At 36.8% G+C, this 15,117-nt stretch overlaps 1 protein-coding gene across 1 annotated transcript; it reads right to left on the minus strand.

Moving 5' to 3' along the window:
- Positions 1-1,483: 1,483 nt before the first annotated feature.
- On the minus strand, positions 1,484-15,097 carry CC1H2orf69 (chromosome C1 C2orf69 homolog). Its single transcript, XM_060622858.3, has 3 exons — positions 14,652-15,097; positions 3,541-4,435; positions 1,484-2,535 (listed from the first exon to the last, which is right to left on the minus strand). Exons 1-2 carry the CDS (start codon positions 14,988-14,990, stop codon positions 3,608-3,610), a joined length of 1,167 nt encoding a protein of 388 aa, XP_060478841.1. The 5' UTR covers positions 14,991-15,097; the 3' UTR covers positions 1,484-2,535; positions 3,541-3,607.
- Between the last annotated feature and the right edge of the window lie 20 nt (positions 15,098-15,117).

A 15,117-nucleotide genomic window follows, 5' to 3' on the forward strand; every position in this document is an offset into this window, starting at 1 on the left:
AAAATGGAATACTATGCAGTCAAACAATGAGACAGAGGTATTGTAGTATTGGCAAGAAAGTTTTCAAGGTAATTAAATGAGTAATTCAATGAGAAAAAGGTTGGAAACTATGGATATAGTATACTGCCGTTTGTGTAAAACAAAGGTTTGCTGTAAGTAAACATTTATATTTGTATATGTATAGAATTATCTCTGCTAGAATATACAAGAAACCAGTGATAGTGATTGTCTTTGGGAAGAAGTTAGACAATTTAGGTGGGCAGACTGGAATCTGCAGTTGTATATTTTGACTTTTTTTTTTTTTTTGGCCCCTCTATCATTCTTTCAAAACAACTTTTTTAAATACATGTGTTAGACTGTATTAGTTTTTCATGAACACTAACAGTATTTGCCTTGGCACATAATTACATTGGAATTCTACTTATTCAGTAATTGATTTAAAACTTGTCACTTACAGTTTTAAAAAGGGAAATAAATTCAACAAGGCTTATTTTGTATCTTTCCACCCTTTTGAAGAGCGGCTATGGGAACATTTGGAAAGAATCTTGGTAAGGAGGCTTTTCTCTCACCTATCTGAAGTTGCCAACAGACATCTAAGCTGAACCTGAGAAGTTGAAGGAAAGCAAAATGCAGGAAGCTGGAGTGCAGGTATGCGTGGGGTCAGAGCTGTGCTGCTGGGACTCCTTCCTCCAGGGCTGAGACCAGACGTGGTGAGGAGCCAGTCGACTGGCAGTCACTCACACATCCCTGCTGTTACCTCAGTCTTGTTGCAAGCACACATGCTGAGTGTTTGGTGTTTTAAGTACGCCTAAGTTGTATTCTATTTTTAAAGCTCCATTAAATGGGATCCTAAAATGACCACCCTAAGCAACTGCCTGTCTCTACCACTAAGAGCTACTAGACCAACCTGAACTTACAGATGAGGTCTACCTATGTGTCGATCGTATCCTCTGAGGCCCTTAAATGAAGTATAACAGAATAGCTCTTTTAAAAATACTACCTTTTGTTTCATATTTTCACTTTGAAGCCTTAGTCTATTACACATTTCCATACTCAAATGCTTGAGACTGGTTTGTCCGAACCTAGATCTTTCTTGCCTGGGTGGGTGCTCATATATGTCATTACATGGGTGAAATGAAAAGCAGATCACACCATATTTTAACTAAGACTCTTAAGGAGAGCACAAGAAATACATATACCTGAAATTATTAGCACATGAAAGGAAAAACCTACTTACTTGAGTTTTTCTTCCACAAGAAATTCAGCAAAAATGGAAATAAAGCAAATTTTTGTGGGGCAACTTAAAGGAGAGAAGAAATGTATTTTTACAGGAAAGACTCAAAGTTGCTCATATGAAAAGACATGGAAGGTTAATGAAGACATATACAAACCTAAACTAGCAAAGTGGATAGAAATAGCTTCCTTCCAAGTAACAATCTGAAATTTTAACCAATCTCTTAACATAAAGCACATCCAAACAGACTTCTCTGGATTAAATTTAATACAATTGTACATTCATGCTGTGGCGGTAACAACTTTCACATTATCTATATGACTTCTCAGTTGATTCTCATGACACAAACACAAAGGCACAATCCAAAAGGATACACTAACATTTACAATAGTTTTAAACAAATGTAGAGAAAGAACAAATTGGAAGTCATAAATATTTGAATATGGATCAGCTGGAATATATTTTCATTCAAGAAAATATTTCTACTTTCAACACTCTCATCCTGTTGCAATGGCAGTTCCAGGTGTCCAGTGAGTTATTCTTAACATCCATTGAACACATAACAATTATAATTAAGCAGTCATATGACTAGATAGCTAAAGAACCCAGATTTTTAAATATCTCAGATTTTTAAAATAAATCCTTCTACAAAAGTCTTTTTTCCATTTTACCTAATCCTGTGAAATAAGTGCTTTTCCTTCCCCCTCAGTAGTGCATTCAGTAACTTAGCTACTTAACATTAGATACACATGAATTTAACCAAGGATTATTAAACATTGAAAGAAGCCATCCGATCAATCATGATACTTTAAGATTAGGTAATAAAATGCTAGAATCAGGTTGCTGGTTTCCTTACTGGGAATTTTTGGTCTTAAAAGCCGGTAAAGAAATTGAACCAACATAAACTAACTTGTCCTTAAAAAAAATTGAGATACTATTCTGTACTTTATACAATTAAGGGATGTCATTTCTAAGCATTTGGTGAGCAAGAATTCTTATAAGTTTGAATATTTGGAATGTATTATAGAGTCATTAAAATATAAGTCTGGGAAGAAACCAAGAGATTAACATTTTAATTCTGTATTTTATAAATTTAGGTCCTCTGGGTTATTAAGATATTAAGCTTCAGTATCTTTTTTTATCAATTTGAAAGCGGCAATGCCTGCTTAATTATTTCATGACCTGCAAAAGCTAATTATTAATAAGCAATAAAAAAGTGACTGCTCACCTTTTATTGTGATCATACAGCTGTCAGTGTTAGTTGACACTCATTAGATCTTGGTTTCTCAAAATGTATTTATCTAGGTCAAGAAAAACAGGCAGAAGGAAACCTCACCCAAATTATGTAGCAGTGTTAAGCAAATTCAGTTTTTGAGCCAAAACTAAATCATTTGTGTCTTCAAACTTTCCCTTGTAACTTTTCTTATAGCAATATAATTTTGCATTTTGGCCAAAGAGAGCTGCTTTCTTTTGGCAGACAAAATCAAGCTTCTGGAGAAACACTGACTTAGATGTATAGAATCTGCCTCCTTTTCAATAGAGCAGTAACAAATCGAGTGTTATATATTTATTTCACCTAAGTTGATCTCTTTCAAAAGACTGATATGATGAAAAGATTTTAAATTTGTAGTCTATTTTTACGCAGTATACCTAATTATGTTCTAATTAAAACAATTTTGCCAAAGAGCTGGTTTTTGGCCAAGAGTCAAGTCCAAAATGTCTTATCTAAAAGCCACAGTGCTTAAGTGTAATGTTTTTAAAAACCAACTATACATTACTACATGTTTTTGGAAATGTGGAAACAAATACATTTTGACTTTCAAGAAAAAAAACACTTGGTGGCACATTAAAGGATGATTACGAGTTTATAAAACAGGAGAGGCAGGATATAGTTATTCCAGAATTATGGAAAACATCAGTGTGCCTTTGCTTTATTTGAAGAAAAATGGAGTTTTGAGTGCCAAAATAGCTAATTACCGTTAGTGTCACCAAAATTAGTTCCAAACATTAGTACTCAGAAAATAAACTATTTCCAACAATAACAATTTTCATTACCTTTTAGAAGGACTATATCATAACTTTCATTCCTAAGGGTCTTGTATCTCCTTGTAAGGTTATCACAAATCACCTTTTACTTTTCAAATGAACTAATTCTAACCCAATCCAAATTAAAAACTGTTCACATTCACGAGCAAGGAATACTATTGCACATTACACTCTTTAGGAATGTGTGCTTCCTCCCCCCGCCCCCCCGCCCCCCCGCCCCCGAAAAACTGACAGTGCATCTATGAATTAGATCTCACTACCTGAATTTATAACACTCAAAGTGCTTCTGCTCTTCCACTGAACAAGGACATTAATGTTCTTGTAGTCTCAAAATACTTCATGAACCCTGAAGTGATTCTCTATGGAAGGAGCTTCCTTTGCAAAATGAATTTGGCTAGTCACCTGCATACCAAAATCTCCAAGTATTTGAACAAATTTCTTGTGCTCCTTTCCAATCCAAGATCTCATTGGATCACATACTTGGTAAGGTGTTACATGGGTATGAACAATAATTCCTGTTTGTGCAAATTCTTTCAAGACTTCTGGATAAGTAACCCAAGTATTGCTTCCTCCGGAATGACCACCATCCAGCCAGTACATTGTTCTTATGCTTTTGATAAAAGCATCTATGTTCTTGTCTTTCTTGGCTTCTTTTAATTCAAAAAGCAATTGATTCAAAACAACACAACCTTTACTGAATCCGATCAAAGTAAAAGAAGCACCATTTAGTGATGGTGGATAAAAACTCATGGCGGACTCATCAAACTTTTCACAGGTCCTCTCTTTTTCTCCCTGGCAACCATTAGTAGTGTGAGAAGAACTGGATCTACAATTAGATGCTTTGGAGTCCTGATTCAAATCTTTCACATTCTTCTTTGATAACAAACTGTTCTGACTTAAGTTAAAAGCATTAACTAATAACATATAAAGGTGCTTAAAAGCTCCAAAGTCAGTATTGTGTTCTGGAGCACCAAACATATTACTTTTCACAAAATTATCATAGCAGCTGAATTTGTGCAAATGCATTCGAGAACACTTTATCACCCAAATGTAACTATTGGGGAACCGGTGGGCTAAAATGTTGGCCACATTTTCTAGACTCCAGTTTTCCCACTGATAATTCTCAGGATGACGAGTCATAATTTCATGGTAATTCTGAAAGGTAAGAAAGATGAAACAAGCATTAAATACACATTTACATAAAATTATTTCCACAAAATAGTTTCCCATTTTTATTGTGGAGAAAATTGGGATGTTATATGACCGACCCATGGTTAACATACCAGAAATGAAAACTATAAATATGTCATTACTTTCTGATAGAATTTTAAACAAATCATTTAATCAGTTTAAACCCCAAAACCATCAAAAGACAGGGTTATGAGATACAGCTAAATAGCACAGTAGAAATTTAAAAATAAAACTTACCTTAAAAGCATTATAAATAATTTTAAATGTTATTTAGTATACATACAATCTCCTACTCCTAACATATTAACTGAAAATAAAAACTGGTTTATTAAGCAGACTTTTTGACCAAGACAGAACTTTAAAAATATTTTCCCTTTAAAGCTGTTATCCTGAACCCCACCCCTCTTTGGACTACTGGAATGAACTGAATGCTAAATTTGATTTCATTTTTGTATTACATACAGTTGACCCTTCAACAACATGCATTCAATCTGTGAAGGTCCACTTATAAGCAAGTTTTTTCCTATACATATACTGTAAATGTATTTTCTCTTATGATTTTTTAAATAACATTTTCTTTTTTAAAAAAAGATTTTATTTTTAAGTAATGTCTACACCCAATGTGGGGCTCGAACCACAACCCCAAGATCAAGAGTTGCATGTTCCACCTACTGAGTAGCCAGATGCCACCTTAATAACATTTCCTTAAGAAAAATGTCACTTTATTGTAAGAATACAGCATATAATACATATACAAAATATTCATTAATTGACTATTTACATTATCAGTAAGGCTTCTGATTCTAATCAGTAGGCTATTAGTAGTTAAATTTGGGGGGAATCAAAAGTTATATGTAGATTTTCAACTATGTGGGGGTCAGTGCCCCTAACCCCTGCATTGTTCAAGGTTTCATCTGTACAAAGCTGCAATGGATGTTAATAGAAACATCTTTTTATATATCTGTGATTATCTCTTTAAAAATAAATTCCTGGATATGGAAAAACAGGGTAAAAAAATATCCATAATTTAAGATTAGTTATACAGACTACAATACTGTCTTCCAGAGAGATATGTATAATTTTTTTTCTATCTTTGTGCAATTTCTTAGGCAAAGTATAGCTTATTCCAATTTGGATTTGTTGAAAATTTGAATGAAGTTGAAACTTTGTTTATATATTTATTAACGACCTGGATTTCTACTTGTGTTTGTTCATAACTGTGGCCCTTTTTTATTTGGATCTTATTTATTTATAAGCATTCTATATATAGTAGTAACTTTTTGCTCAGGTTCTAGGATATGCACATAAATTTTGTTTTCCTTTTAATTTGTATTCATAGTAGCTTTTTTAAAAAAAGAGGAAATTCAGATTTATTCATTTATTTTATGAAATTTATTGGATACCTACTGATTGGGTATGGATCAGAACAGACTAAACCCCTGCCCACATGGAGCTCACATTCTAGTACAGAGATACACAATAAACTACTGTGTAAGTAAACAGAGCAACACTGTCCAACAGAAATATAACATGAGCCACACATTTCTAGTAGCTACATTTTAAAAAGTAAAAAGTTAACAGGTGAAACTATCTTTAATAATGTATTTTGAGCCCAAGATGTGTAAAATATTATAATTTCAACATGTAACCATTATAAAAAACTACTGAGAGATTACTACATTTCTTTTTCTTACAAAGTCTATGAAATCCAGTGTGTATTTTACACTTATAGCACATCTCAATTTGGATGCTGAATTTTCATTGGAAATACTAGATCTGAATTTAGATTTTGTAAAATTTACAGTCAAAAAAGTAGACTCATTTATCCAAGTTGTTCAAATATACTTAAAAGTTTTCTAGGAACTGAACTGAGTATCAGTTTTTAGATTTCAATTTAAAGTTAAATATAATTAAAAATTTCATTCCTTGATTAGACTAACATTTCATTCAAGTGGTCAATAGCCATAAGCGGCTAGTAGTCGGCACAAAACATTAGATGGTAGTTAAGTGCAATGGAATAAAATTTTTAAAAAGCAGGGCAAAAAGAATACAAGGCTTTGGAGAGGGTGGAAGATTCTTATTTAAAACACAGGGTGGTCTCCAATAAGGCGGCTACTTGAGAAGCAACAGAAGGAACCAAGGGAGTGAATCATGACAATTCAGGCATAAGGAACTGCAACCACAAAAGGCCCTGAAGTGGAAGCATGTTTGGTAGAGCCAAGATACAGTAATGAGGCTAGCGTAGCTCCGTATCAGAAACAAATAGAAAAGTCAAAGTCAGATTGTTGGGGAGGAGGGGAGGTATGAGGGCTCTGGCTTTTGCTTGGTAGGGTTTGGAACAGAGGGCTGAAATAATTTATGTCTTGAAATGATTACTCTGGCTCCTATGTTGAAGGGTCGGGAGTTGAAGCTGGGAGACCAGTAGGGGGCTACTGAAGGATAATCCTGAGAAAAGAAGGTAGTTTGAATAAAAGTGGTAGTAGAAATGAAGGCAGTAAAAAGTGGTCAGACTCTGAACGTATTTCGAAAGTAGAGTCAATAGCATTTGCTGACTGACTGGATACACGATGTGAGAAAAAGAGAAACAGAGTTGTGATTTGCCTTTGTTTTCTAACAGCCATAAACCATATATGTTGAACAATTTTAGAACTAAAAACATTTTTTTTAACGTTTATTCATTTTTGGAGACAGAGCATGCGTGGGGGAGGGGCAGAGAGGGAGACAGAATCCAAAGCAGGCTCCAGGCTCTGAGCTGGCAGCACAGAACCCCATGAGGGGCTCAAATTCACGAGCCATGAGCTCATGACCCGAGCCAAAGTTGGATGCTTAACTGACTGAGCCACCCAGGCACCCCTATGTGGAACAATTTTAAATGAACTTCTCTTTTGACCTAGTAACTCCACTTTTAGGAATTTATCTCAGTGGCATACTTGCATATATGCATGAATAATTAAGTATGTATAAGGTTATTTGTTTCAAAAGAATAGACATGTGTGAGTACTAACACGGGTTGTAAAATAAGAGCTAAAAATCCACTGTATGCTATGCTACCATTTGTGCTTTTTTTAAAAAGTTTGCATCAGCATAAAATGTCTCTGGAAGGACATATAAATCAGTAACAATGGTAGCCTTGGTGAAGAGAAATGGGAGATTGGAGAGACTGGGATGAAAAGGAGATTTACTTACCAATGTATAACCTTAAAGAAACTGAATTTTTAACAATATGCATATATTTTCTATTAAAAAACTAAAACTAATAAAATACTATAAAAATTGTCTATATGCAAAGGCATAAGGAAGATAGAAAAATCCTCCATAAAATTATCAATTAGAAGTAATCATTATTAAACCTTTGGAGTCTAGCATTCCAGTTTTCTTTAGTATACATACACATATACAAATACATATATAAGAGAGCATTCTTGGGGCACCTAGGTACTTAGTTAAGCGTCCAACTCTTGATTTCGGCTCAAGTCATGATCGCAGTTGTTGAGACTGAGTGGAGAGTCAGGCTCTACACTGACAGCACGGAGCCTGCTTGGGATTCTCTCTCCCTCTCTCTCTGCCCCTCCCTCCCTCGCACGCTTGCACACATGCACACTCTCTCTCTCTCTCTCTCTCAAAATAAACATTTAAAAAAAGCATTCTTTATTTCTCCCTCAACAAGCTTATGCATATAGTTTTCACTTAAAAATATATTACAGGCATGGTTCCATATCATAAATATAGATTTGCATCATAATTATTAGACTTTCCATAAAAAGATTAATATCAATTTACATTCCACTGGAAGTATATAAGAACTTGCCCACATCCTTACCCACAGTGGCTATTAGCATCAATTTTTAAAAAATTTCTACTATGATAAAATATCTTACTTTTATCTTTTATTATATATATATATATATATATATATATATATATATTTTTTTTTTTTTTTTTTTTTTTTTAACGTTTGTTTATTTTTGAGAGAGAGAGAGCATGAGCAGGAAAGGGGCAGAGAGAGAGGGAGACAGAATCTGAAGTGGGCTCCAGGCTCTGCGCTGTCAGCACAGAGCCTGACATGGGCTCGAACTCACAAACTGTGAGATCATGACCTGAGCCAAAGTCAGATGCTTAACCAACTGAGCTACCCAAGCACCCCAAAATAGCTTACTTTTAACTTGCATGTTTTGATTCCTAATCAGGTTGAATTTTTTTCTATGTTTATTGGCAATTTTCTTTCTCTTCTTCTGTTCTCGGTTTCATGTCCTTTGATAATTTTCCCAGATGCTCAAGTCCTTCTTAACAGTTTGTAATCTCATTAATGTTGACAATTTTGTCATACATGTAAAAACTTTTAATTCCCAGAAGGCTATCATTTAATTTTTTATGGATTCTACTACTGTACTCTGCATATTGATTTGTGACATATAATTAAAATAGGAGCTTAGATCTGAAAGGGCTTATCTAAATCCTTTATATAGCTAAGGAAATGGAGATCCTAGAAACTACAGCTATTATATTATATAGTTATTTAGTTAATGAGCCAAAATGAACTCAAGATTTTACAATTCTCACAATTTACCACATAGGAGGTGGTAAATCTAAAAACTTGGTATTTTCTTTGATTAGTCCCAGGTTACATGATCAGAGGGGGAAAATGCTTTTAATGCGTAAAACTAAAACATAAAACATAAAAACAGGATGGTTACTGTTGTGTCAAAACCTTCGCAGCTCTCAAAACAATGGATAAGTACTCCCATATTCTAAAAAGAGACATCCCAATAGGACTTGCTAAAGGTAGCCAGAGCTGGTTCTGCAACTCAGGCTATTAAAACAAGGCCAATCTACAGAAAAGGCTAAAGACTGCAGGGAGAGAGCATTTTCTTTTGAGAATTTTCATCCCAGTTGGGAAGGCAATGCACTTATTTACCTTTTAAGGGGGAATGCTTCTAGTGGGGCATGCTTCTCTTCATCACCAGTGAGACAAGTGGCAAAAGAATGTCTTGGAGCAATTAAGAGGTGGTTATTTCACAGGTAGATTGACCTGCAAAAACTTACAGGCCCACCCCATACTGCTATTGAAGTAAAAGTACAAAAGATTTTTAGGAAAGCTTGACATGCATGTGTCTCCAATAGTTTGGAGACATTCAAGATAAAGTTTTAAGCTAGGCGAACTATTCTTACACCAGAGCAAGGATAACTATATGGGATACGAGCTGTACTTCCATCAAAAATGGGGGAAGGGGACATCTTTATTGAGCACAAAGTGGACATCCCAAGTAAGCAAGCTAGAAGGACCATAATAGCCTAAGAAGGCTGCCCAACAAGAAGCACAGGAAACCCCAGAGTATATGATCAAGTGCAAAATAATAGAATACACACACACACACACACACACACACACACACACCTGTCCCTGGCTCCTTGCACAGAGCTCCTAAAACCCTTGGAATTTCCTGGGTGACAGGAACATCTTTGCTCTAATGAGATGACTCTTGGTGGACTCCTGGATAGGAAGTGGTCAACCAGAAAGACCAAGGCATGATTAGAAGTTTGAAACTTTCAGTCCCACTCTCCATTCTCAATTGAGAGACTGGAAAATGGAGTTAATAATGATTGATTATGACCATGCAATGAAGCCTCCATTTAAAAAAAAAAAAAAAAAAAAAAAAATTCCCAAATATGGGGCTCCTGGGTAGCTCAGTTGGTTAAGCATCCGACTTCGGCTCAGGTCAGGATCTTGTGGTCTGTGAGTTCAAACCCCACATTGGGCTCTGTGCTGACAGCTCAGAGCCTGGAGCCTGCTTCAGATTCTGTTCTCTCTCTGCCCCTCCCCTGCTCACGCTTTGTCTATCTGTCTCTCAGAAATAAACGTTAAAAAAAAATTTTTTTTAAATCCCCAAATATGGGTTTGGGTAGCTTCTAGGCTGGTGAACACATGGAGGTCCTAGGGTAATGGTGCACTGAGAGAGGGAATGGAAGCTCCATACCCCTTTCCACATACCTTATCTTATGCATCTCTTCCATCTAGATATTCATCTGTATCCTTTATCACATCCTTTCATAATAAGTGGGTAAACAGTAAGTAAGCTGTTTCCATAAATTCTGTGAGCTGCTCCTGCAGATTAACTGAACCCATGGAGGGGGTCATGGGAAGCCCAATTTATAGCCAGTCGGTCAGCAGTACAGGTGACAACCTGGGACTTGGATGGGCATCTGAAGTGGAGGGAGCAGTCTTGTGGGACTCAGTCCTTAACTTATGAAATGTGACAATAACTCCAGGTAGATACTGTCAGAATTGAACTGTAGGATATCCAGCTAGTGTCAGAGAGGATCACCTGGTATGGGGAAAAACCCCACATATCAGGTTTCAGAAGTACTGTGAGTGTGGTAGTAGTGTAAATAGTAAAGGAGTGAGTCTTCTATTCACCAGGACATACGTAGGGCATACTATGTATCCTAGCCTTTAGGAAAACAAAATTTCTTTAACAGTTGGAAATGACCAAATGTTCACCAAGTGCTGAATGAGTAAACAAACTGTATATCTATACACAGAAAACGACTTGGTAATAAAAAGGAACATACTAATGATACAGGCAACAATAATAATGAATTTCAAAAGCATTATATATTAACTGAAAGAAGCCAGATACAAGACTACATACTATGCTTCCAAATTATTGAAAATCTAGAAAAGGCAAAACTATAGTGAAAGAAAACAGATCACTAGTTGCCTGGGGCTGAGAAAAGAGACTGACAGAAGTAGGACACAAGGGTACTTTTTAGGGTGATGGAATGTTGTATAACATGATTGTGATGTTGGTTACATAATTGTAACATTTGTCAAAATTCATCAAATTGTAAGCTTATACTTAAAAGAGACAGATAAGTATAATTTTACACCCTGAGGCTTCACAAAGCAAGAGAACTCAAGAAAATTGGAAAGTGTCTACTAAAAAAAAAAATAGATTCCCCCTCCAAAATCAGAGCACCTAAAGAAATATGAATTACTATGTTCTCATCTCATCTGTTAATTCATATGAGAAAATAAAACGTATAGAATAAAAAAGGACAAAATGATTGCAAAAGGAACATCAACAAAGTAATGATAATTAAAATTTTAAATTACATGGACCATCAGATCCAAATGATACCAAATCTGTGTTAACATAAGGTAAGCTCTTAATGGTACCCTACAAAGTTCTGTTGGCCCTATTCTGTTCAGTACTTATCCAAATTAAGAATAAAGATACAGAAAGAATGCTTATTTAATCTATGTATGATACAAAGCAAAATAATGGTTCTATAAAAGGATCAATAAAAAAAGCTGAGCTGTATTTAACAGCGTAAATTTCATAGAGATAAACATTAGGCTCAGAAGAATCAAGTACAAAGATACAGATGAGAAAATCTAGCCCAAAAGCATTTCATATAATAATAGCCAAGATTTATCAAGCACTTCATCATGCATTGCTCAAAGCAACTTACATATATTCATTCATTTATTTCATTCAAAAAATTATCTACTGAATATTTACAACATGCCAGTCAGTAAGCATCATAAAACATATTAGTGAAGAAAACAGACATGAAGCTTACATTGTAGTGTTTGAAGACAGGTAAAAAACAAAATGACTAACTAATACAGTAAATGAAATGGATAAAAATAAAAGAGAAAAACTGACAGGAATCCTGTGCATATATATGATTACTAAATAGGTTGGTCAGAAAACACCTCATTGTGAAGGCAACTTTTGAGCAGCCTTGAGACAGATGACGTAATGAATCCTACAGGTATCTGCAAGAATACTGTTGCAGGCAGTATGTGCAAAGCTTTTGGGGTGAAGTATGGCTACCATGAATGACATTTAGAATGCTGGTGTGGCTATGGCAGAGTAAAACAAAAAGGAGACAGGAAAGCAACAGAATGGGAAAACGTAAAGATAGTGAAGAGCCATACAAACCATCAAGAGTTCTCTGGCTTTTACTCTGAGTGACATGGAAAACTATTGGAGAGTTTTGAGCAGTGGTATGGCATGATTTGACTTACATTTCAAATTGATAATTCTGATCACTTCCAGATACATTTAGGAGGAGAAGCAACTTTGTTGATTGAGTGAGATATGAAGTGTGAAAGAGAGGTTACTAAAAAATAACTTCAAGGTTTCTAACTTGAGCAACTAAAAAAAGAAATTCTATTAACTGAGATGGGGAAGACTGCAAGAAGAACAGATTTAAAAGCAAAGATTCATGTTTACTTTGAGATATGTTTGAGATATCTATTAAATATCCAAAAGGCAATATTGTGCAGGTGACTGGTAAGTCCAAAGTTCCAGGAATCTAGGCTACATACAAAAGTGTTGAAGGTCATCAGAGTACAGACAGTATGTAAAACCACAAGACTGAAAGATTACTAAAGGAATAAAGGTAGAGTAGAAAAGTTCACAAACTGAGCCCAAGGGTAGCCCAATAATAAAAAAGGTCATCAGAAAGATGAGAAGAAACTGTCAGTCATTAGGTATTCATATAGTTAGTCCTCACTGATACCTTCTAAATTATTACTCCTATTTTATAGTTGAGGTAGCTGCAATTGGCCAGAGATTTCATAGCTAAAAAGTGCAGAATCAGGGCTCAAACCTAGGCAATCTGGCCTCAAAGTCTTTTGATGCATTATCCTATTCTTCTCTAAAGGACCTGAGTTTTTAAAGCACTTCATATTCTGCATAAATCAACACTATATCACTGTCCAAAAAGCTAATGGAATCTCGGGCTACATTAGGAAGTGAATAACGTCAAAACGAAAGGAGGTATTACTCTAAGTGTATTGAGCACTTTTTAGACCTCATCTGAAGATACTGTATTCTGGCTGGTACACTTTATAAACATTTAATAGGTACTCAAGAAAGGTTAGTTACTATCCTTTACTATCTACTATCCATTACTATCATCACCATCATCATCATCATTATGATGCACACAGTAGCTGGTCCTCAAATCTCTGGAAGTCGCTGCTGTCAGCATTGCCATGCTATTTTCCCAAACTGAGCAACAGAGCATCAATTAAGTAAATTCAGTATCTTGTACAAGATCTTAAATCTAAATACTAGTTTTTTCAGAGTTTTTATTAGAAGTCAATTAGACTAGTCAATTGTTTTAAGAACGAGAGAAAAAACTACATATATCTTAACCATTACTCGACACAAGGCACAAAGTTTGTAACTATATCATTTAAAGCATCAATTTCAAAAACAATAAAGTAATATTGTTTCATGGTATAAGAAACCTATCTAGCCATGTTGCCCAGACAAGCCATGCTGTCTACATCAGCACTACCGAACAGAACTTTCTATGATGATGGAAACGTTCAGTGGAAATGCTTTGTATTTGTGCTGTCCATTAGGAAACACACAAACCTTAGGTGCTACTGAGCACTTGAAATGTAGCTAGTGTGACTGAGAACCTGGATTTTTTATTTAATTTAAACAGCCACATATACCTAATGGCTAGTGTATTAGACGACGCGGTTCTGAGTTAAGATCCAGATTAAGACCCGGCATTCCAGGACAAAATAGCCACAGATATTTGCCTGAAGCTATAAAAATAATAATTAAGATAAGATCACATACAAAAACAAAAGTAAAGAATTTAGGTGATCATCAAAATATTGACATGCTTAATTACTGTCCCTTTTCTTCCACCCACCCTCCCTTTCTAGGGTAACTGAAAGTGTCATACCCTTGTATTTATTTATTTATTTTTTTACTTGCTTGCTTTTTAATTACTGTCAGCGTTTTCGGAACCCTAAAGTGCTAAGTTAATTTACAAGTCATTCCTGTCTCCTAACACACACACACACACACATACACTTCCGAGAAACCAAGTTATAGAATGGATATACATTATGTGTCTCATTCCTTCTGTCTCAAATTCCACCCCATCGAAGCCTAAACAGCTGGCTCTTTCGAGGTCGTAACCCTCCAAGGACACCTTCCCTCTGGGGCTCCAGAAGCACAGGGTCAGGGGTGTGGCAGGGGCGGTTTTGGATTTCGTGGAGTAACGGAAGAGCCACGCCGTGAGCGCATGTGTGGGTGTGTTCAGGACAGGCAAGGAACCGCGCACTAATACGAGGGGGAAATGGGGACATTCGCATATGCACACGAGGAAGGAACAGGTGTCCAGGCAGGCCCCAGGTTACCTGCACATCCCCCGGGAAATAGAGAACGTGATGCTGGGGCGCTGGCTGCGGCTCCTCCTTCGCCCGGTCCCCAGGGAGGGCCCGCCGTTCCGGTCCCTCCCCGGCTGTCTCCGCCGCCAGCAGGAGCAACTCGTTGCTGCGCTGCGGGTCAGCTCCCGGCACCGTGGACAGCTGCAGGCACTGCGGCCGGCGCCCCTCCGCCGACGGGGAGAACGGCGCACCGCTGCCGCCGCCCAGGTTCATGGTTTCGGCCTGCGAGCGGGACGCGGCGATTCCGAGGCTGAGCTGCGGCAGGAGGAGCAGCAGCGGTGGCGACCGCAGGAGCCTGAACTCCCACATGGGTCGCTGCCGCGAGAGCAGTTCAGGGGTGGGGGGAGGTCCTGAGGGAGGGACATCGGCAGGCCGCCCAACGGTCGGCGGGAGCGGCCCGGGCGGGACTCGGCGCGGGGGCGACGACGGCGTCAGA

This window comes from Panthera onca, chromosome C1 (assembly GCF_046562875.1).
Source record: "Panthera onca isolate mPanOnc1 chromosome C1, mPanOnc1 haplotype 2, whole genome shotgun sequence".
In the NCBI taxonomy this organism is placed as follows: Eukaryota; Metazoa; Chordata; class Mammalia; order Carnivora; family Felidae; genus Panthera; species Panthera onca.

Bases quoted from the DNA above. Each gene is read 5' to 3' on its own strand.
- CC1H2orf69 (XM_060622858.3), bottom strand. From the start codon at position 14,990: ATGTGGGAGTTCAGGCTCCTGCGGTCGCCACCGCTGCTGCTCCTCCTG. The intron at 4,436-14,651 runs GTAACCTGGGGC...CTTACCTTTCAG, and splicing joins ATTTCCCGGGGGATGTGCAG to AATTACCATGAAATTATGAC.